At 33.1% G+C, this 23303-nt stretch overlaps 3 protein-coding genes across 3 annotated transcripts; 2 read left to right on the forward strand and 1 right to left on the reverse strand.

Annotated features, from left to right (window-relative positions):
* Positions 1-655: 655 nt before the first annotated feature.
* Positions 656-7843, forward strand: LOC140057458 (uncharacterized). The gene is made up of 13 exons (XM_072103125.1): positions 656-725; positions 1129-1428; positions 1929-2128; positions 2424-2589; positions 2960-3075; positions 3418-3564; positions 4055-4196; positions 4449-4553; positions 4679-4741; positions 4861-4911; positions 5352-5568; positions 6084-6199; positions 6378-7843. The coding sequence occupies exons 1-13, from the start codon at positions 671-673 to the stop codon at positions 6491-6493; spliced, it is 1794 nt and encodes a 597-aa protein (XP_071959226.1). The 5' UTR covers positions 656-670; the 3' UTR covers positions 6494-7843.
* A 100-nt stretch (positions 7844-7943) lies between these two features.
* LOC140057459 (uncharacterized) lies at positions 7944-10719 on the forward strand. The gene has a single exon (XM_072103126.1). It carries the CDS (start codon positions 8164-8166, stop codon positions 9436-9438), a length of 1275 nt encoding a protein of 424 aa, XP_071959227.1. The 5' UTR covers positions 7944-8163; the 3' UTR covers positions 9439-10719.
* Positions 10720-13035: 2316 nt separating this feature from the next.
* On the reverse strand, positions 13036-22133 carry LOC140057460 (ubiquinone biosynthesis protein COQ9-A, mitochondrial-like). The gene is made up of 7 exons (XM_072103127.1): positions 21936-22133; positions 21271-21334; positions 20845-21135; positions 20079-20268; positions 18875-19030; positions 18641-18694; positions 13036-14965 (listed from the first exon to the last, which is right to left on the reverse strand). Exons 1-7 carry the CDS (start codon positions 22027-22029, stop codon positions 14927-14929), a joined length of 888 nt encoding a protein of 295 aa, XP_071959228.1. The 5' UTR covers positions 22030-22133; the 3' UTR covers positions 13036-14926.
* Between the last annotated feature and the right edge of the window lie 1170 nt (positions 22134-23303).

Here is a 23303-nt window from a genome sequence, read left to right on the forward strand (position 1 = left end):
GATAATGCTGGTCAGGAAAAAGTATACTATACAATTCTAGAACTTTAAGAAACCTCATGATTCCCATATGCCTTAATGAATAAATGTGTTTTTAATAATTTTTTAAAAGTATCAACAGTTTTATATATATATATATATATATATATATATATATATATATATATATATATATATATATATTTATATATATATATATATATATATCTTATACATTTGAAAACAGCATCTTAATATTTTTTGTTATAAAATGTCAAATAAAAAAAAACCATAAGAATATCTCAAGTTTGGTTCGCATTGTATTATCGATGGCTGTGGAACTATATAAGACGAGTTCACACAGGAATTCGTGATCGACGGACGGACGGACCGACGAAGATGACGTCACCTCTCGTAGAAAATACGTATATTCTAATTATGAATACTGTATTGATAATATAAATTAGAAATATGTTTTGTGACTTTGCAAGGAAAATGTATTCATTATTATATACATTATTTTACTTGTATTAGATAGGAGGACCATGATGTTAAATAATGTCTTTTAGACACTGTTACATAGGCACCTTGACCGTACTGATTTTCCGCCGCGGAAATCTCCGGTTTCCGATACCATGCTTGTATTGAAACCCAAATCGGTCGGTCTATTGTCACTTACCACCTCAAGTTCAACATGGAACTTGGTAGCCTGTTAGTTATTCTGTTTTTAAAGTTTATACATAGTCATGGTGAGTATCTGATATTGTTTTAATGCGAAGAATGGAAGGCCTAACGCTTTCTTGAATTACTATTAGGCCTATTAGCCAATTGGATAAACAAAATATTATGCTATTTGTCAAGTTTAAAATGTGTTCGTTCACTAGATTAATACCTTTTGAGATTCTTGAACGTTTATTTATACAGTATATAAAAACAAACTTACAGCTAACTTTTTAAAATTTGTTATCTATTTTTTATACAGGTAAACGTTTTAAAATGTGCTTTTGTTCTTTCAGTTTCTTTGATATTGCTACCATTGTTCTTTAGGTTTCTTTGATATTGCTACCATTTGAGATTCTTAGGTAAAGGTAAAAACATAAAAACCGTACAGCAAAACAAAAGTAAAACTTTTTCTATTTCTCTTTTTTGTAGGCGCAAGAATTACGGCTAGAACTTTAAACTCCACATCTACAGTTGGCGATGATGTTTTCTTGAACTGTCCTGGAGCCAACGTTCAGATCGCGGTGTGGACGTTAAACGACAACTTCGTTAGTGAGGAGGACGGGCGCATCTACATCATACCAGGCCGTGGAATGCTGCTTTTGAACGTAGAGATAGCTGACACGGGTAGATACCTTTGTCGGAATGTCTTTGGAGATAAAATAGTTGAATCCACGATAGATCTAGACGTTGCTCCAGCTCTTGACCAACCAGAACTTGCAGAAACCAATTGTAAGTATAATATGAAGTTTCTAGTTGATGCTCAGTTGTTAATTTTTACCAATTCAGTAGACCTACTTGGAAAATATAATTTCGGTTATAGAAAAAGAAACTAAAAAACATGATTATTCCGTATTCAAATCCATCTTTCTTAACTCTATACTTGGTTTTATTTCGAGGTTATTGACTTTCTTTGAAACACAAAGAAAAAGGCCCATATTTGTCCAATTTTGCTTTGTTTTATATTCTCATAGTCTAGATGCCACTTAATTAGTATAGATTCGATTTTAAATTACTGGCCTCCCGATGTATTCACAGGGTATTTTACCTTTTTATACAGTATTTAAACAATTATTTAAATTCTAAATTTTCCTTGAAAATACAATAAGTAATGTTATTATTTTAATTGAATTGAATTGTATCGCTCTCTTTTCATAATGTTGATTGGGTGAACGTCAGTATTGGCATAGGTTTCTCTGTGTTAACATTGAGTGTTGTTTTTTTAATTGTAGTTAAATGTGGAACACCAAGAGCTCGAGGTAAGATCGTCGGAGGTAGGATGACGTATGCCGGACAAATACCATGGCAGGTCATGCTGTGGCACACACAGAAAAAGAAGCTCTTCTGTGGCGGGGCACTTTTGAACAGATTCTGGATTGTCACTGCAGCTCATTGTATACATTTAAGTGACGCCAGTAAACTAAACGTTAAAGTAAGTGTGGTTTATTTATCTTCATCATTTTTATTACTAACAACATTATCGTCATCATCACCAATTTCGCGGAGAATAGCAAGATTGCCAAGCAAAAAACTGTCACAGTCATGATTTCAGCCTAAATCAAAGTTTAACATGTATTTATAGCAGGATTCTGTATTAACAAGACCATAGGCCTACATGGCTGCAATTGCGTTTAAAAAGAGTTTACAGTCATGACATCTACGGACTAGATGCCCTGAGTTTTAAAGCTAAATTGAAGTATGTAGATAATGCCTGTTGCATGTTCCAGGTCCGGTTAGGTGAGTGGGACGCTGACACGGAAGAAGATTTTGAGAGCCATTTTGAAGTTAATGAGATAGTTATTCATCCTGATTACAACATAGAAACATTCGATTCAGATATTGCATTAATACGTCTTAAACAGCCAATACGCTATACGGATTATATACTTCCAGGTAATTACATACTTTAGTGTTTATTGTACATACATTATTTGAAGAACACGTGGGCTGAAAGTTTTAAACATTCTATTTCTGTATTTATGAAAGGAGATTAAAAGACTGCATTCTACTGATTAATATGAAACGTATGGTTAATGTGACGATGGTTATGTTACGGAAACAGTTGGACGTCATAGTAATATGGAACGAAGAATGTAAGCCTAATAAATGAGTAATTTATAGAGAGTCCCAATTACGAATTTAATTTCTCACGGGTTAAGTGTAAATTGGTAAATAGTTCACGATGTAATCTCATGCTATACCAATTTGTAGTTTTCTTGTAGTACGGCATATTATTTTCTTTTCATATTATATTTCAATATAGTTTGTCTACCAAGCCAACAACGTGCAGAGAAGCTGATAAAAGCCGGTCAGAAAGGTTTTGTATCTGGTTGGGGAGCAACCAAGGAGAATGGAGATTATGTTCGCTACCTCCGTCGGGTAGGTTTATACTGCTGCCAGTAAGTGTACGGTGGTGTGAATTCAAGACAATTTAACAACAGGACACTGAACGCGCGTTGCTAAGATAGGAACTCGTAATAGTCATTTGATATTATGTCTGGCTGCACAAATACCAACAGTACTGTGATTGTGTACATATTCTCCACAGGTGTGCCCTGATCGTATCGCAGCCACAGATAAACCCTCTGATATCTCCGGAGCTCAGCAACCTGTTGTATTGTTGTATTTCCTTGATGAGACTGCCCATCTTCTCACCCGTTCAAAATAATGTAGGCATACCTATACTAAAATTCTAAACCAAACTCTGTTTTATCAAACTAGGTTCGTCTGCAAGTTAGAGATCAACATCTGTGTGGTACCCAACATTCTGATCTTATAACTAATAATATGTTTTGTGCTGCGCCAATGCCCGGGAAACAATCACGTGATGCATGTCAGGGAGACAGCGGAGGGCCCTTCGTGGTTCGTGTAGGTATTTTGTTTGAATTATTGTAGAATCGTTCCATTATATACAGCCATGTTACTTCTCTAGCAGGTACTTTAGTAAACAAACTCACCGAGAAACAATGATGGAAGAGGAGCCTACATGTAGAAGTAACTTGTTTCTTTTTGTCTTTTCAATTTTCCATTTGAGAAGGTCTAATACCGTACTATATTTATATATCAAACGGATATAATATGTTGCTGGTGGGCAAAATAAGTTTAAAAAGCATTGGACTAATTGAAAAATGCCTCGACCTTTCTGTTAGGCTACAACTGTCTTCTTGAGTACCGTTGAAGATGGTTGCATAACAACCGAAGAATTTCTTGTATTTCATTTTCGAAATGTACCCTTAAACCTGGATAAGTGTTTATTCGCCTTAGTATTGGTTACCTGGTTAAAAGATGGTACTAGTAGGCCTAAATTAAATTTGCTCATCCTGCTTGAATAAACTAAGCCTACTGGCTCTTTATGTAGGATTCGAATCATTGGTACCTGATAGGATTGGTCAGCTGGGGAATAGGCTGCGGAAGACCTGTGCATCCAGGTGTCTATACACGTGTTACGAGATTCAAATCATGGATTGATGATATTATTCAGGATTACTCGTGCGACAATGGTAAGTAGGTCTATGTATGAAGATGCTGACTGCATGCTATCCAGCCGATCGCTACTTGACTTATCCGGCTCGTCAGTCTCCTGTTCAGCCTGGACAGTAGGCCTACAAGTAGACATAATCAGATGTCGTCACCGTGATGGTTAGTTATAGCCTACAGTAATAATGTAATGCTGCACTTATATATGGTTGGGCATATCGATGTTTAATTAAAGAATGTCATATAGACTTTTCAAATTCTCCTTTTTTTTTTAGCAAAAGAGCGAACATTTAATGCTTCCTTACAACATAAAGACGCAATAATTGAGACGCTGCAATCTCAGCTAGATAAAATAAGGTTTCTGTCGGGTAATGAATCAGGTAAATATGTTTCAACAATTTTATCAATTATTCTGTTAAAAAGAAAATATAATATAATATCGTCAATATTTAATAATTATTGACACTTTCATATCAGTTCCTTTCTTTCATTGTTTTATTTTAAGAAACGGACACTATGATCGCCGCGGTACATCGAGGAGGGAGTGAACATACTCCGCATTTTACAGGTATTCATGGCTTATTTATTATTGGTTTCTAGAATATCTATCTTGTCAAATTAAAAATATATTTTGCCAATTTTTTTTTGGTTTTTCGTAATATGATTATTGTTTTATATTTAATGTAGATACTAGGTCAACAACTCCGCCTACAACGGAAATTTCCGACAGAACAACAGGTAATGTAGACCTAAGTTTATATTTATTCACCGGCATCTAATTGGTTAATCGCCGGTCTATAGTTATTGCCATTTCCCCTTCGTCTCGGGATACTGATAATCTACAGCTCATATTCAGCTCGGTCAATATTTATATACCATTGAAAAAAGATCAAAAGACCAAAAGGAAGACCGGACGGATGGCAGTTAACCTTAAAAAAGAAACTTTTCACTTTTCACATGCGGACCTTTACACATGCTTGCTAAAAAATGTGCAAAGTGTTGAAGAAGAAGAAAAAGAAGAGATTGAAGAAAGTTATTTTTTCATATGCAAATTATTGGTTTCCTACGATTTTAACACATACCGTAACTAGAATTAATGAGAGTACTATTATTGTTATTATTTTATTATCACTTTATGGGTAATTGTATATAATATTCAATCTAATATAATTCTGTAGAATCTTCAGTAACGCAGTCGCCAGCTTCCGAAACCTACCGCCTAGACAGATGGACACCGTATGAGTTTATATCAGAGGATACCTGGAATGATTGTGTCGGCGGACGACGCTATATCAGACCAACTGGTCTTATTATCGGATCGTATGTTGGAGTCGTGCTTTGTTCTTCTACTAAGTACAAAATATTCTTATCACAACGTCCCAACGAGAAGTTCTTGTACGTATAATACCTTTTATAACATTTATTATATAACAAGTGAAAGATATACGTTCTACTACATTATATTTCTTGGCGATCCAAGTGAACTGAGCGCATGTTTCAACTTCATTCTTAACTGCTTGGATGGTGGAATAAAACATGTTGTTAGGTGTAATGGATCTATGTGATATTCAGTCCTTTCAACAGAGCTGAGATGACCAGAAGACAGGGTAGCCCGTTTTTGTAGTACCTCCAGTTCTTATTTGAGAAAACCTGTTCTACCACTAGAACTATTGGTAGAAGAGTGTCCTGATTGTTGTTTAAGGCCAATCAACTTGACAACAGAAAAAAACTTAGTTCCCGATTAAGATACAATTGATAGCGAAGTTCCTATCCCTATAGATCCTTACCTAGCTTTTAATTACTACACCGTATACCCGAGAATGTTCGATACGTAAAATCATAATAATCTATACCTATAATATGGCATATTTTAACTGTTAAATAATACTTTTTTTATGAATCAATTTTAGAAACGTTGCAGATAGTCGAGGTTATGGACAGGACCACTGTCAGTTTGTCGGTGCGTCAATGTCAGATCATTTTAAAATTGATAATGATAACTTTTGGGCAACACCCAGAACCAGAGGTAAATATGGCATATATATCTATTTATTCTGTCTTTATACTGAATGACACTTTCAGGGCTAAAGCATTGATTTCCAAAGTGGTTCAGTAGAGAAACATTAACAATATAAAAAAATAGACAACTAACAAAAGAAAATGAGATTGAATCATGCAGTACTAAAAATGTTACATATTCACAGGGTACTATAGAGCAAAGTGGAACGATATGTTACAAGTTGGCGACATAGGAGGTTTTATACATGGTGGCTGGCACAACTCGTTCAAGTGGTATGAGTGTGGCGTCGTTATACCGTAGTAGTTGTAGTAGGCCTAGTAGTAGTATAGAGGCTATGCCGAGCAATGGGATGAATATGACAGAGTAAAGCATAAGAAGAACGAATAAAGACAAGAGTGTAAATAATGATTATGAAAGTTGGTAATAATAAAGAAATAAAACAGGCATGTTCTCATTTGTCTAAGTTTAGGCATATTTTCATAATATACTGTAGTTACATAATATGTAAGATGGAGCCAGTATACAGTTTAAAGCAGGTCGCTATTATGTCTAGTGTTAGACAATTTTAGAAAACTATGATATTTGAGTGCAGCTGATGTGGTTCATGTCTAAATCAGTGTTAACCAAGGCTGGACGCGTAGACTAAATTAAATCCGTGGACCAGACACTATCGATTGATTAATAGCCAGATATGAAATCGATAACAACATCAGTTAAAAGACAAATACTAGGCCTACATGTTAACTTTAATAGAAGAACTTTAAATTAGCCAGAAGATGGCCTAAATGAGAGTCTTTTCTTTTGCATTTTGTGCAACAAACATTGTACAAATTGTTGTGGAAAGAATAGTTACATTTGCTTAAACTAAGTCAATCAGAATTCCTCTCATGCAACGTATAAGGATCATTATTTTTATTTATTTAAAAAATATAATCAAGGCTGAATTAAAACAATATTAACAAACATAAAAATACCAATAAGAAATATCGTAAGAATTCAAATATCAAAAATATATTTAGGCCTATACAATGTCAAAAAGTCAAAATAGCAAAAATACACGCGAAGAGAACAGGGAATCATCTCATCAAAGTTTTGCGGGATTATTGACATCGTTCATCAGTGCGAGTTTTCTAGAATCATACCGTGATAGTACGAGAAATAACAGGGAACCATTTTGTAAATGTATTAGAACACGCATCGTGTGAATTTAATGGTCCCTCTTAACTCAAATTTTGACAAATTGGTCTCTGCAATCAACATAAGCCAATTAAAATCAAGATGTCTTCTCTGACATTTTTACCTCATTGTTCCCCAGAAAAATAATTTGTTAAATGTTTTAGGCAATCTTAATGTCACATAATTATTTATTATGCCTACATTTATACCAAAAAAAATAGAAAGATCATTGCCTGGGTTTTTTAATTTTGCTGTTTATTTTAGCTTTTAAAAGCGAAATCATAATTGTTTTTTGTTTAAAGTAAACATTTGACTATATAATTTATTTATATATATTTTCATGTTTTTGGACAGGTTATCTTTAAAAGATATGCCTGTTAAAATAGAAAATTTGCCGTAGAGATCATCAGTGATCAAGTTTACTTTTGAGACGTTTTGGTATTTCGTTTAAATAAAATACATTTTAGAAGGATATGTATGGTTTAAAAATGATATGCTCTTTATCTGTTGTGCATCGTTATGATAAAGGTCCTCCGTTTTTCTTCGACCAAAGTTATATAATATTAAGTATGGAGTTAAGTACAGTACTATGGCCGAAATGTGAAGTGCGACCCCAACCCTCTGAATGCATTGTGAGAAAAAAAACAGTGATCGTCATTGTTTTGCGAATTATTGCGAGCTGCAGTTCGTAAGGAAATACATGAATACAATCTGTCTTCAAGGATGAGTTTTTATTTTAACAGGCAAAATCTATTAATAAGGTAACCGATTTTAGGAATTACTTGCTCATTACCATGAAGAAATTTTCTAAATCTGTTTATTCTAGAAGTAAATCTCGGGGAGACGAGTTTACCCAGCACCACCAGCCTTGTCTTCGTGATGGTGGAGGTACCGGTGGTGGAGGTGAAAATGGCTTTCGTGTCCGACCTCGATCGAATTCTTTTTCTTCTTTACCAACGTTTGATATAAAGACGAATAACCGTTTAGATGTAGTTTTACAAAACACTAATTCTAAACAAAAACCGTTACAGTCGTTTAAACGTAAGCTTACTGGTAAACTATTTAAAATGCGTCATAAGAACTATCAAGAATCGCCAAGTATTGGTGAGCCATACCAACCCGGAAGTACCGGAAAGGATCGGATTTCTAACGAAACAAGTTCTAGAAATGAACTTTGTGATAAGCACAGCGATAAGTTTATAGAACGCCAAACACAACTTGGCCGTCTGTCAAAATCAGATGATGCCTTAGATTACTGTGAAGTCAAAGATGAAGTCAAATTACCTGAAAACTGTTACGTTGTTAAAGATGAAAATTGTACAACTGATGATGGAAAAGTACCTCCCCCTGTGCCACCAAGAGCACCGAAAATGGAAGGTGTTTCAGGTAATGAACATGTAGAAACCGCACAAGAAGCACCAAGACCTCCAGCCAGACCAAAAAATAGGTCAATGGGGCGTCTACCAGGTCATTTAGAAAGATCCTTTGCATCAGTATCTTTAGATGGCAGCAATAGTAATCGTGCAACAGTGTATGAAATTCCAGAGGACCGGAATAGCATGCAAAGTACGCAAGTTTCTCTAGGTATTGGAGCGCAACTTATGAAACTGCCTCGGCAACCGTGGTACTGGGGACCTTTACGTCAACACGAAGCAGAGGAGAAATTGAAAAATTTACAAGATGGCATGTTTCTTGTCCGTGATAGCTCAGATGATCGCTACCTGTTGAGTCTTAGTTTTAATTCTAACGGACGAACTCTCCACACACGTATTGAGTACCGCAACGGACTTTTTAGTTTGAACGATTCAGAAGGCTACCCTTCAATAATAACATTAATAGAAAATGCAGTTCATGAATCAAAACATGGAGTGTTTGGATACATGCGTGATTACAATGGTGTTCAGTCCTTTCCAGCTAAACTAACTGACTGGGTATCGCGGTTTAAAGAGGTTCGCTCGCTACAGTATTTGTGTCGGTTTGTTATCCGAGAAAAGTATGCACGTCATGTCATTCCGCAATTACCTATACCGTCGACAATCAAACATTACGTATTGGAAAATCAGTATTGAAAATTCTACTAAACAAGACAATTCTGGATTATTGATTGAACTAATTTTTCATGGTGTTAACCCTTTGAATAAATTCTAGTTTTTGATATTCACTCTTTTTAGTTCCATTCAAACTTTCAAAATGAAGGTTTACTCATTTTATGCAATTTTTTAGAATGCACTATTTTATACTGTGTTTTAAATTCTTGAATGTCTAAAATAGCTAAAATTGGAATATTTTTATGCAAAATGATCCAACCAAAAATGTGTATAAGTACTCTGATACAGTACCTGGTTAGTGTACAGCAACACTGTAACTACAGCAGAACCCTCTTTCAGTAAAACACCTGAAACGTACGAGGGGAATATATTTAACACTACTGTACAACTTTTACTTTAACACCCCTATTAAGGGATACTCTTCTGTGAAGTGAATGAGGAAATTATGTTGTTTTAATACTATGCCAACTCATATTCCTCGGACATCCCTTTGGGGACACTTTGTTGGTTCTGAAAGAGGTTCTACTTCATACCACAGTGCATGCTGCAGATTTTTAATTGCTTACTGACTATGGGACCCATGACTATGGGACCCATGACTATGACATGAAAATGTCACTTCCTACTTTTTTATTACTGTTTGTACAAAATTTGTAATTTTAAAATAAATTCATTAACGTAGACCTAATGCCAAATCACTGTAAGTAATTATAACTGGTTTTATTATTACTCGCTGATTGTATATGTTGTACATTCCAATGAAAAAAACATTTTTTCACAAGTGCCAAATTGTAAATACAAATTATCATTGAATAATTAATATTGATTGTTAAATTTATCTAAAAAAAAAATAATAATTTTCTTAGTACAATACTGTATTTGTGTACTTATGGTATTAATATCTATAATTGGAATACTTTTATATAAAAATAGTGTTAATTAAGAGGAAAATTTATTTGAACATTTTTTTTTAAACGACAAGGATCTATTACCGTATATGAGTATAATCTCACCCTCTAATTTTAGACCAAATTTGGAGATAATTTTAAGATTTTGATGAATACATTATTTAATTAATAATTAAGTGTAATCCTACCAAACCTGGGATTATACTCGATCATACAGTAATTGAAACTTGTCGACAGCTTGTCCCTGGGCTGGCCCGCAATATTTGGTAGTGGAATAGAAATGCCCTATTTAAATACATTTTGTTTTTTTAATTACTTACACAGGATGTATAGATATGCTTACTGTAGTTAAAATAAATATCAAGTATGATTAAAGATTACACAAGAAACGTGATTATTGTATTATTCATTTTCGGGCAAAATAAAACAAAATTTGTTAGTTTTGCGTCTAAGATGAACACACATACATTACTATTTTAGCTAATTATCATAGAATGATTTATTAACAGTCCACCGGTCGACATTTCGGACTTCAGTACGTTTGGCAATCGCATGATTTGTCTGAATATGACCATTAAAAAAAAAATACAGTCAACTCTCCCAATAACATTGGTATTACTATGAAATTCTAGTATTTGGAATGTGTTTTTAATGGTAACGTGGAAATTAGGACTTTGGTCCTCAAGAAAATGTATTGGAGAGTTTGTTTTCAGAGAGTCTGGTAATCATATTGGGAATTTGAACAATTTTGTCTATTTGGCGTAAAAAATAAAATACTGTACTAATTGTAGTTTTTCAAAATGTTTGAAATTCTAGTTTAAAAGCCAGTTTATTTTTGTGCAACATTGCATTTGTTTAATCCAATGAACATAGACATCACTATAAACACACAAGTTCATTGTCGGTATATTGCTGTTGGTGGTTCCACAGGTTGGATATGACATCATCATACTTTACAGTACAGATGTTTCTTTGTATAGTTACTAGCCTCATCCTGTTTGGATTCCTTTTGATACAACGCCCACACAATTGCATGTTCCTGGTGTGATTGGTAATCTCCCTGATGCTTTACAAATTAATGAAACAGTAAACCTAAAACGCCCGAAACTGTCGCAATTGGAATGAACCAAAACAGTGTTTTGTTGTTTTTCTATTTAAAGTGGCAGTTATTTTTATTTTTTTCTGATAAGCAAGTTTTACATGAAGAACCATAAAGAGGGCCATAGTTATTTACATTTATTTTTGGATGGATTTTTTTGTTAATATGTAGACTCCATTGAATGTCAAACCAAAAAAAACATTTAAAGAACTGTCCCTGGGCCTTACTCCTCCTTTCAAGACACCCTTATTCAGGGAACACCAAAAGGGGAAATTTTACCATCAAAGAAATACTGCAAGTGTCACAATGTAATGAAGTATAATGCTATGATTTGACCAACCCCTACACAAAGGACACTCCTAATTAAGGGGGAAACTTTGCTGGGTCTGAAAGTGTCCCCTTAATAGGAGTTCTACGCTATTGTTATGTAACAATAACAACAAAACTACTATTACAGAGAGTCTTATGACCAATGAGACATAATTGCACAATCATAATCTGAATGATCGCTAATATTACATAATATATTAATATAATAATAATAATGAGTCATATTTTGTTAAAGATTTCGATATTTTTAGATAACAGTCTTCTATAGAACATTAATGAAAGATTGTATTTGATTTGAAATATTGCTCATTTAAAATACACAACAAATCCTAAAATTACTTAATTGAAAATTTAAAATTAAATGTCATTATTTGTGTACATTAAGCAAATTTTACTGATTTAATGTGAATTTATAGATAGTTTAATTATAAAATTATTAAAAATTTGATCAGCATGAACGATACAGTACATTCCTAAACTTAAGTTTCCAAATAATTTAGTATTTTGTTACATGTCTCAGATCAGATAGTATGCCTAACCTAAAATGATGTAATGTAAAACTACTAATGGAAATTACAAATAAGGTTCAAAGTGTTTAAAATAATGGCCAAATTACTCACACAGCTCACAATACATTATAATCAGATAGTATTACCTAAAGCCTAAAGGGATCTAATGTAATGCTCTGTCTACACTATCAAACTTTGTGACAAAAAAATGTGATGTGCCCTTATATGGACATGATGAAGTCATATAACTACCATATTTGGCGATATCACTACCATATTTGGGCACATTACACTTTTTTTTTTGGTCAAACTAGTTAGCTTAAGACTACTAATGGAAATTAAGAATACGGTTCAATGTGTTTAAAATAATGGCCAAATTACTCGTACAGCTCACAATACATTATAAATCAGATAGTATTACCTAAAGTGATGTAATGTACAATAAAGAGTATACTAATGGTATACATAGAAATTACATGTATTTACTTCAGCTCTCCATACATGCATACATTTTGGTCATTGCTATTTTTAAATTTGTAATACACTGCTTTATATAGTTAAAAGCACTGCAATTGTACTGATATACTTAGAACATTGTTATTGTATAGAGTCATGGAAATTCACAATGTTATAAATAATTTGTTACTGTATACAATTATTGATAGTTCTTGTTGTGTAACCACAACAAGAACCTTTTTTAAAGGTTGATTAAAACTCAATTATTATTACAGTTAACAAAGGTGTTTTTTTATTGTGTATACTTGTGTCTATTAACCGTTTTGTGCATCGTAGGAACTGTCGAATTATTCCTACAAAATAAAATATATCTTCACATTTTCAGTGTTTATTCTCACTTTAATCTGAAAAGTATGAGCAGCTATTCAGGCCAAAGAAAAGTAACACATAAAGCTACAACCAAGTTAATATTTATTAACCTTTAATATCTTTCTCTCCATAGGTGTGGGAAGAAGGTGAGGGAAGATTTTACACCACAAAACTAAATTTTGGTTATATATTTTAATATTTTTCTGCTCAACGTAGAAAACAAACAAACACTTTTTTAATTCTCTAAAACAAAACATTCTAACAAAAAATATCTTTCCTAAATAACTGATTTCACAATTACTGTATTACAGCCATGAAATTTCAAAGTAAGAAAAATACTTGAAAACATTTTAAATAGCTATAGGGAAATGCTGTTAGAATTTATATTGGTCAAAAATGAAGGCCTCCAGGAAACAAGATAGAATACTATTAATAATTTGAACAAGGAAGTGTATAGAGAAAACTGCTTGATTGTGTTTCAACAAACATATACAATTTAAAGAATGGTTGAATGCAAATATACTGTAAAGTTTTGAAAAGCAGTTCATATGTTGATAATTCACATGCGTTTTCAACCTTTTGATAGACATTATTAAAAGAACTAGAGTGTGAACTCGGAGGGAATCTGAAGGGTAGCGCTTGGGTGCATGCTTCCCCTTTTAACGGCTAAATTGAAATATTGAATTCCTTCTTGATATCATTTTTAAACTTTTATATATTGTATGTACTGCATCTTATATCTGAGAAAATAATGAATACTATATTGAGAACACATTTATTGCCAAATAAAAAATCAGTTTGATCCAGTTATAGTATTATTTTATTCAATAAACAATTCAATGCATATTATTACATACTGTTGCTAATGAGTATTAGTTTCTCAAATTTAGCTGCAGTGGCTGCATTTACGCAAATGGAAACGCACCTACTGAACTGAAAAAATCCATGTCAAATGGCATACAGCATATGGCTCAGCCACCTGCATGTAAAATTCTGTTTGTATATTTCACAAAATATGACTTTTCTTTTTTAGCTTCACTCCATAAGTCTCTAAAGCACGATGTTGTATGTATTGGATGTGTATGAAAACAAAAAATTGACCCCATGGTCTATTTAACTTACCACTTATAAAAAATATTTATTTTATTTTAAGTAAAAATGGATAACTCTATCTGTACTCCATTTTTGCAAACACCCAGGTGGTCCCTGGGCAACAGGTCTTTCCACAATTCTGTTAAGGATCACAGGAAATAATGAAGAAGAAATGTTTTCCTGAAAGCTATTTTGCTGTTGTGAAAGTAAAAGTTTGTGAGCTATGCACTGGTCTTAAATCAACTGGTCATAAACTTCGTCTTATTAACAATAAAACATGAAAATCAGTATATAAACCTATTTACAAATATGGTATGGAATAGGGTTATGGCAAAATGAATTGTGGATGGTGCCGTGCCGATGTATAATAAGTGTATAATTTTGTCTAAAACAAGTACTCGTGCTCAGTGGGCGAGACGAGGATACACATTTTAAAGCGTCAAATTAACTCATACAATGATAAAGACTGTGGCTATAAATTGTATAACTCTGCAATACACTTTCTACAAGCCTACTTGATATTTTATGTCAAGCCACCAGAAAAGTTTTATTTTTTCGGTGATTCTTGTGTATATATACAGGACAACATGTTTTCCAAAAAATTAAGCAGATTCACCAATGATCGGAAAAATGAGAAGACATTAGACTACTATTCTTAAACACAGCAAATCAATATCCAATATCACAGAATATGGTAGCATATATTTCAGTGTTTTTGCGTATAAACTCCACTATTTTGGTAACAGTCATCGATTGGTGTTATTCAATCCCATCATGTTTCTTCCCTATTGAAAAAAATAAATAAAACAATAAAAAAATAGCATCACAAAGTAAATTGCAATTAGTCAACCATAGAGATAATTATTATAATAGTATAAATAATGAATGTTTATGAGTGGAATGGTACAAATAATGACATGAGGTGAATGATAAAAGATTATATTTTAATGTCAAGCCACCAGAAAATGTGGCTGAGTTGAATTTTAAACTCTCGTCATTCACCGAATGTAAAATAATTTCCATACTCAAAATAATTTTAATTTTTGTTTAAAAGTATTATTTGATTGTTAAATAGTGCGTACTTTTGCACACCATGTGATCCACAATCGTCCAATCAGGTGTATAATATATAATACTATACACTATAATATCTCTGCGGTCAAAACAAGAGAACAGAAAGAAAAGGCCAATTTATCATTAGAGAATGATAGTACCTGTATTCACTAAAGCTCTCCATTGTGTTTCAGAAAAATGAATTAGGAATTAGTCAGAAAGGAACCAAGCCCTCTGAATATGATTCATTTGTCCAATAACGACTTATTTAGTATTGTAAATAGTCTGAAGGCAAATGCACTGTCTTCTCTCTTAATAATAGAACAATTTTTTAAACATATTTCCAAGTTTTAATTTCAGGAAGGATCCTTTACATTTTATCTTGTTTTTTTTGTTTTGCTTCTGTTCGACAATAAATCAGTATACATAAAGATAATAATTATTATATTGTAAGTCTTGTATCTGCCACTCCTACATTCATGTGTACTACCAGGCCTACTATTAACTGTTACTAGGCCTAATTATGTTCTGCTTGATATGATCAATTACCTTTAGATTCAGAAAAATCAACGACTTGGAAAAATTTACTCTAGAATATTGAGGAAGTGTGTATGAAAAAATCCTATGGAATTTTGTTAAAAAATAACAAGTCAACATGAATCATTAACCATTACAACTAGTTGTATTATTGTAGATATTTTAAAAGGAAAGGTTGGTATTACAATTATACCACATTTGCACACAAAGTTGCAGTACAGTTGCATTTATTTGTAATTTCCTTAAAAAAGGAAGTAACCTATAATAATATTATCAATACTTTTTTATTATTATGTTTTATTGCCACTATAGTACCACCACAAACCTTATACTTTACAAATGTTTCTTTCCCATACAAACATTTAAACACATTGGAACACAACACTATAATTTACCTACTGTATTGTGGTAGTATTTAGTATGTTCCAGTTGATACGCAGCGGTCGGCGATTTCGTTCTATTAAGCCCAATAAGGCACGATTTACAAATAGTTTCTTTCCAGGAGCTATTAGACCCTTAAACATCATGTAGACACTTTTTGTAATGTTTTTGTTTTGAGTTCGTGCTGTGTCCATTGGATATTGTGCTCCGCCAACAGAGCAAACAGAATTTCTATGTTTTTTCTTAAAACAAAAAACAAGAAATGATACTTGACTTGACTTTAAATTAGAACTTAGAGTTCCACGGTAGAAAGTTTTTGTCTATCTTATGAAACCACAACATTTTGCCCTAGTCTAGGCCCTAGATGGCCATCCAGGTCTATATTCGTAAAAGAAAAACATTTTGGCCTACATGGCGTTTCATACTTATGTGTATAGTTTTTGTTCACACACCTAACCACAACATTTTTAATGTAACAGTTTTGATTATTGTTCTTTCTTCATTAAATGGTGCTTTTTTATTGATATTTAATTTAATAATTTAAGAAATTTGTAGTGTTCTTATGCATCAGTCAGATTTGTTGGTGACTGGTTTGTTCGATCGGATGCAAATATCAACAACATTAAATTGATTTTAGCTGAATTGTCAGTTTGTACTACTGGACTATAATATGCAAAACAATACATTATTAAAAATTGAAAGAAATGCAGACCTTGTAATCTTGTTGAAACTCAAAACAAAACAAGGAAGCCATTATTTCAATATGCAGTTTCCATTTTGAAATACTCTAGTTTTGATCTAAAAGTACCTCATGTTTGCTTTATAACAATAGTTTCATTTTATAACTCAGCTGATACTAAGACATTGTTTCATTGTTACACTGTATGTTGTTTGCAAAAAAATAGAATATATTAACCAAACTAACTAACACAACCAGTTGTGTTTACAATGTGCATAATTGATTTCATTTACCAATATATTATATACAAATGTATCTATTGCAGTTACTGCAGTAACTGCATTTTGTTTACTCAGTAAACTAGCTTGTTCTGGGATTCTGAAATTGAAAACATTTACCAGATTGTATATTTCATTGCCATCAATAAGTAAATTAAACGTTTAAACCGATTTATCTGCTTCTCAATATTTTAGGTTGTATATCCTGTAATAAACACAAACAGGCATATCCAAGGGTATAGTCCCAGTATATTCATATATGTAGGCTTCTCTTTAGTCAATTCAGATGCTTACAATCATTTTTTTCCTGAACAAGGGTTTCCCCGGGTATATTCCTATCCCCTAAAGTCAGGCCAATTTTGGCATCACTTGGTTTTAGCGTAAATTGTGTAAGTTCCATATATTGCAAAATGTGTTATTGAATTATCAAAAAGAAAAGTACTGTCTTATGAAACTTGAGTTCAATGAAACAATTTACCCAAATCAAAAGTGCATTAGTCAAACATCAAAATGTACCTACAAAATCAGAACTTTTGATAATGCCTGTCTACACGTCGACTGTTTACAAAACTGTAAATTACCGGATATCGCACATCTTATCACAGTTTAGTATACAATTGTCTGAAACTAAACTCAAGGTCTATTGTATGATCAAAGGTCTGTTTGATAATGTACTATAAATGTTATTAAACAACTCACACTAGACTGTAAACATTATCAAACAATGGGGAACATTTATATAGGACTGGTTATACTGTAGTATCATCCTGGTTAACACCATGGCTTGGTGTTGAACTTGAAAATAAAAACAGATTGACATAAATTGGAACTAATATTCACAATTTCCTAGAAAAGGGAAACACATTTTTAAAATGTAGTGACAATGTTGTTTGTTTATGTTTTTAGATGCAAATATTATATCAAACATGTGCAAATATTGACTGGTCATAAGGGGAATATAGGGCAGTCAATATTTGTGTACTGTACATGTCTTATACTTGGATTATAAGTAGACTTATTTTCGCTGTCACTTTCATCTAGTATTAATTACCAGTCTTTGTTCATTAACTCAGTGAGTTACCTACAGTACATCAGCCATGTTTGTTCACTCAATCATATGCACAGTCAAAAGGCAAATATTTCTTTTTTTCATATTGTTTTTTAGGCCATGTTTCCAAAACATCATTCAGATAATTTATAAGAAAGTTAAATGCACATGATCAGACATTACCAAATAATCAAGAGCTCAAATGTGATCTCATAGTAGTAATGTATCGCAATAGGTTTAGAAAATTACACATAGCAATAGGGAACTTACTATTATTGTGGGAAAAATCAATTACAGTATTTGATAATTTCTAATCCACCCCAACTCCCCCACCCACCCCCCGAGAATCTAAACTGTCAATCATTTTACATCGCATAAATTACGCTACTATAGAAATCTACTTTTGACCGATCAGAAGCCTGTAGTATATATATGTAATATTTTATAGTATACTGATTTCTTTCTTAAAAAATGATTTACGTACCACAGTAAAGGCAGCTGACGCTACGTCACCCATACTAGTTGCTACTGTTCCAATCTAATGAAAACAAAAAGAACTTTTTTAAATGCAATTATTTTGAGAAGGCTATAAGATTGGACCATAGATTTTGTTGTATTTCATTTTTTTAAAAAAAGTAAAAAAGACATCTCCGTTAAATTTATTTAGCCCCGCCTAAATCCTCTTCTATAAGCTGTCTTTTTCATATTTATTACTTACAGATGATGTAGATTTTGAAAAAGTATTTAAATCTGCCATTCTGTTATCCAGGAACTTCCAGGTGTCTTCAAAGTCTGGTGACGAATCTTGGATCAGGTGCATTTCAGTACTCTTGTACAAGGCCAGCAATGTTAGGCGTTTGCTATACCAATCCATCTAAACAAAAATTATTTTATGGAAAGAAACAGCAAAAAATAATTTACACATTAAAAAAATATATATTCCCATATAATGGTTAACTTCTCTGCTTCAGGTCTATGTAGACCTAGTCTTATGTAATAGTAACTTATCTGTTACAGATATCTGTCAGCCAATGGAATAAAATTGGTGTTAAAATACTGTAGTTGATTGCCATTAACTGTGTGAATCTACCAGCTACAGTATGTACACATTTGTGGACAGGCCCATTGAATTATAGTAGGTAAAATAACAAACAAGGATGGAAACAAATTGCAATTGATATACACATTTTAATTAAATTAAATTGCCTCCTAGTTTTTAAGAGTTATGCCATTACTTTCCATGATAGATCCAAAGGACCCCAATGTTTTTAACCTTGGCCTCCACCAATTTTAAAATCATTGATCAACCACTGACAATAGAGATTTAACTAATTCATAACCTACTGTCGTATACAAATATCCATCTAAAACTTATATAGAATCTTCTATCATAAGGAAGTACCATGGACAAAATAGGGATTTTCTGGACACAAACTGAAAGCATTGATGCAGCCTTTATTATATGCAGGCACTATGTTTCAGTTTTAAAACAAAACAAGAGGGCAGTATTATATAAAAAATTCACCCGTTTAAAAGATTATAATTATTGAATTATTCAAAAGATACATTATGAACTGTATGATTTTACTATACAATATTTAAAGTATGGAATACCTATATTGGTGTACTTTAAATGACTATGATATGTATACACTGCTGTGGTGGATCTATTGTATTCTTAGACATATACATCTGAAGCTCCTTAAGATTTTGCAGTTGAATTTTAAAATAAAATATACTATTTTGCTATATTTTAAGTATGGCAATCCTTGCTATACACGTTTAATAATTCAACACGATAAACTAGTACTGTACACTGTTGTGGTGAGTCTATTGTACACCTATAAACATTGGTCCTGAAGTTACTTTATGATTATGGTTACATATTTTTATTTTTCTATTTTACATCACTTTGCACTTACATCTGTGGATTTGTCCCCTGCATGATACCATATGTCATCCATAAGAATAGACAGGTTTTTGAAATGTTCCAATGTGTTACTTGGTACTGCAGTGAGAGCCATTGCCCGTGGCCAGTGGTTAATATATGGGATGATCAAACGCAGGCGAAATTCAATAGCATCTCGAATGATATGGGATACTTTCTTTTTTCTAATAAAAACATTTATATAATATATAGTTTATTACTGAAACTTTACATATGTTTTCTTTAGAGACATGAAGCATGCTGTAAGAGCTTAAACTGTCTATGGATATGGTTACATGAATGAGGGGGAATAACCTGTTTTTTAAGCATAACTATTAACTGGGCCAAAAAAAAAGTTTTTCCTAAGGAGGGGGTGGGGGGGGGGGGTCTTCATGTTTTCTTACTGACATGAAGCATGCAGTGTGAGAATGAAAACTTCCTATGGATATATGGTTACATGAATGTGGGGGGTGGGTGAATAACCTGTGTTTTGCAGATAACTGGGCTGAAAACACAAACTACTTTCACCTCCCCTAAGAGTCTCTTCATGTTGAGCAAACATTTGTGTGTCCAAAAGAACAGGTGCTGAGATCGACCAGTACAAACCAGTGTAACTCCCCAACAAGAGCCAGATGTGTACACTGAACCTCCAGTTTTAAATCCTTATCCAAGAAGACGTTTTCCAACACCAAAACTATCGCGGAGGAACCTGTCCAAATTTTCATTTTTCCTCACCGCTCAACTCCACATGAGTAACTTACGGTAAATCAGGATGTTCCGCAATCTGTTTTGCTTCTTCTGCCAGGTGTTCTGCTAATTTCCTATTGCATTTGGCAACAAAGAAATGCAGAAGATCTCCTCCACCTCTTTCAAACATGCCATGTGCCACACCAGGATAACCGACAGCTATAGCTCCTTCCGAAAGAGCGTCGATTGACCAACCATATTTGGAGACAAACTGCAATGACTCTTCAAGGATGAGTGCTTTTATGTCATCATCTGTGATTGGTTCTTCTTCATCATTGTCTTGTTTTTCATGATGGTCTGCAGAACTGGATAAGAATTACAATCAATGTTTATTGTCATGTATGTAGTGTGGATTTTCCAAAATAAAGAGAAATGAAATGAATCCTTTAGTCATATTAATAATAATAGCAAATTGTTAAATTACATAATTTACAATTTACCTGCTTTTTCGACTGTGACAAAATCTTGTATCAAACGCTCCACATATTCTCACCTTCTTTAAAACTAACAGAAAGTTCATTTAATTTACTGACTAGGCCTTCCCTATTGCATTCTGTATGAATTTAATCGACAGTGTGTGTTTATATGCTATATTATATATAGGCCTAGTAGTATATTTGTTAAACATACATTACATTGTGTTACCTTTTCTTGCTCTAGTATGAATATACAGTCAATTATTAGAAAATAAATAATGTTACAGACACAGTGAAACACACAATGATTAATGAATGAGTGAAAAAATGCAGTAAAAAAAAGCCTTTTTAATTTTTAAAACAATAATTATCATTCCTTCTACTGTATTATCTATATTCTATGACAGATGATATGGGTTTATGGAATACTAATAGTTCTAACGTTTGGCAAAAAGTTAGTCATGTCAGTATTTTATTTAAAAAACATGTATTCAGTTAGCCTGAATTCTAGGCATGACAGCAACTGCGATAACCGGGCCGTGAGTGAGTCATTCAGTTCGGCCCCGTCAATTTATATTCAGCAGCAGTTTAGTTAGCCGGCCTAGGCCTAGAGGCTAGCTAGCCTAGCCTCCTAGCTAGTAGTAGGCCTAGCTAGAGGACTTCAACTGAATATTGATTTACATGGGTACCTGTAGATGATCTAAGTGCTGATTTCACCGATTGATTAGCTATTGGTGTAGTATTAATTAATACTGGTCTTAAACATCTTAGATTTCTGAGCATTATGAGATTTTAACATTTAAGAAACAACACTTTCAACAATTTCTTCCACTGCTGCACTGTGTTTACATTTTTCTCCAGGAGAGTGGTCGTGGTCGGCGGTCATGCGCAAAACATCCCTGGAATAATTTATTAAGAATCGCTCCAGAGGCCACCTGATTAAAGATTGACTCATTCAGACTGGCTCACCATAATTTAAGGGTTGTCTGAAATATTATAGTACCAATTATAAAGAATTGAAAATAGATAAAATATTAAGATTTATATTTAAATCTTAAATGTAAATTTTATAAACAAATTTGGCATATTTGTAGTTATTTATCAATATTATGAATGATTATGTTTTTAGTGTTGCTAAAAAACCCCAATGTTAAAATGAACTACGCCGGATAATTGCAAGTATTATTTCCTAGTTCGAAGCAACCGCCTGTGCTGAAAAGACGACTTTTGGAATAGATTTAACCACTGGTTAGAATACTTCCACTTCCGTGTTTATATGATTTATTTAATGTCTGAGAATTTCCTCTGTTCACTCCCAGTTAATGTTGTTTAGTTTCCTTATTAATTAAACGTGCCCTGACTTCAAAGATGGGAAGTTCAGAGGAATCGATGGGTAAGCTATTTTTAGTTTTGGCTTTGGTTTGCTAACTTGTTTGGCATTGACAATCAGTTGGAGATGATAGAGAGGGGCAGGGCATGTCATGTGTGGTTTGTGTGGTAATCTCAGCTCAACTTCTGAAGATTGCTTGGGCCTGGAGGATAGATGCAATAGGCTATAGGGATAAGCAAATTTGACAATATTATACAGTATTATTATATAGGCCTACATAATACATCACTGTTGGTGTGTGTGAATTCCATTAAAAATATTACAAACATTCATTCATAAAATGGTTGTTCAGAAATTTGATGTTATCTCCGCTATCTACGCCATCATCAGCAGAAGTATACTACTAGTCTGAAATTATTATTAACTAGGTCCTGGTCAACAGGCCGTAGCCAGGGTTTTTTTTGGGGGTTCCGGCGAACCCCCCCATTTGCGCGAACCCATCTTTTACCAGCAAACCCCCCTTAAAAAACAAAGGCCCCACTTTCAAAATCGTGCAATTAATTATCAATTATAGAATACTGTAGTGTACTATATAATTTCTCTGCATAACTAAGATTTTAGTAGGTAAAAAATGTCAGTAAGCTGATTAAAACAACCGAAATTTCTCTGAGAGCCAAAGCTTTTATTAGACCCCGACCGCATTCTTGCTACGGGACTAGTCAATAAA

The sequence above is a fragment of the Antedon mediterranea genome, chromosome 8 (genome assembly GCF_964355755.1).
Source record: "Antedon mediterranea chromosome 8, ecAntMedi1.1, whole genome shotgun sequence".
Lineage (NCBI taxonomy): Eukaryota > Metazoa > Echinodermata > Crinoidea > Comatulida > Antedonidae > Antedon > Antedon mediterranea.

What these genes read in the sequence shown, in the direction of transcription:
- LOC140057458 (XM_072103125.1), top strand. Translation starts at nt 671, where the DNA reads ATGGAACTTGGTAGCCTGTTAGTTATTCTGTTTTTAAAGTTTATACAT. An exon ending in AGAACTTGCAGAAACCAATT is followed by an intron (nt 1,429 to 1,928) that starts GTAAGTATAATA and finishes TTTTAATTGTAG; the next exon opens with TTAAATGTGGAACACCAAGA. An exon ending in ATGTTCGCTACCTCCGTCGG is followed by an intron (nt 3,076 to 3,417) that starts GTAGGTTTATAC and finishes TTATCAAACTAG; the next exon opens with GTTCGTCTGCAAGTTAGAGA.
- LOC140057459 (XM_072103126.1), top strand. Translation starts at nt 8,164, where the DNA reads ATGAAGAAATTTTCTAAATCTGTTTATTCTAGAAGTAAATCTCGGGGA.
- LOC140057460 (XM_072103127.1), bottom strand. Translation starts at nt 22,029, where the DNA reads ATGCTCAGAAATCTAAGATGTTTAAGACCAGTATTAATTAATACTACA. An exon ending in TGTCACAGTCGAAAAAGCAG is followed by an intron (nt 21,136 to 21,270) that starts GTAAATTGTAAA and finishes ATTCTTATCCAG; the next exon opens with TTCTGCAGACCATCATGAAA. An exon ending in CAGGGGACAAATCCACAGAT is followed by an intron (nt 19,031 to 20,078) that starts GTAAGTGCAAAG and finishes ATTTTTGTTTAG; the next exon opens with ATGGATTGGTATAGCAAACG.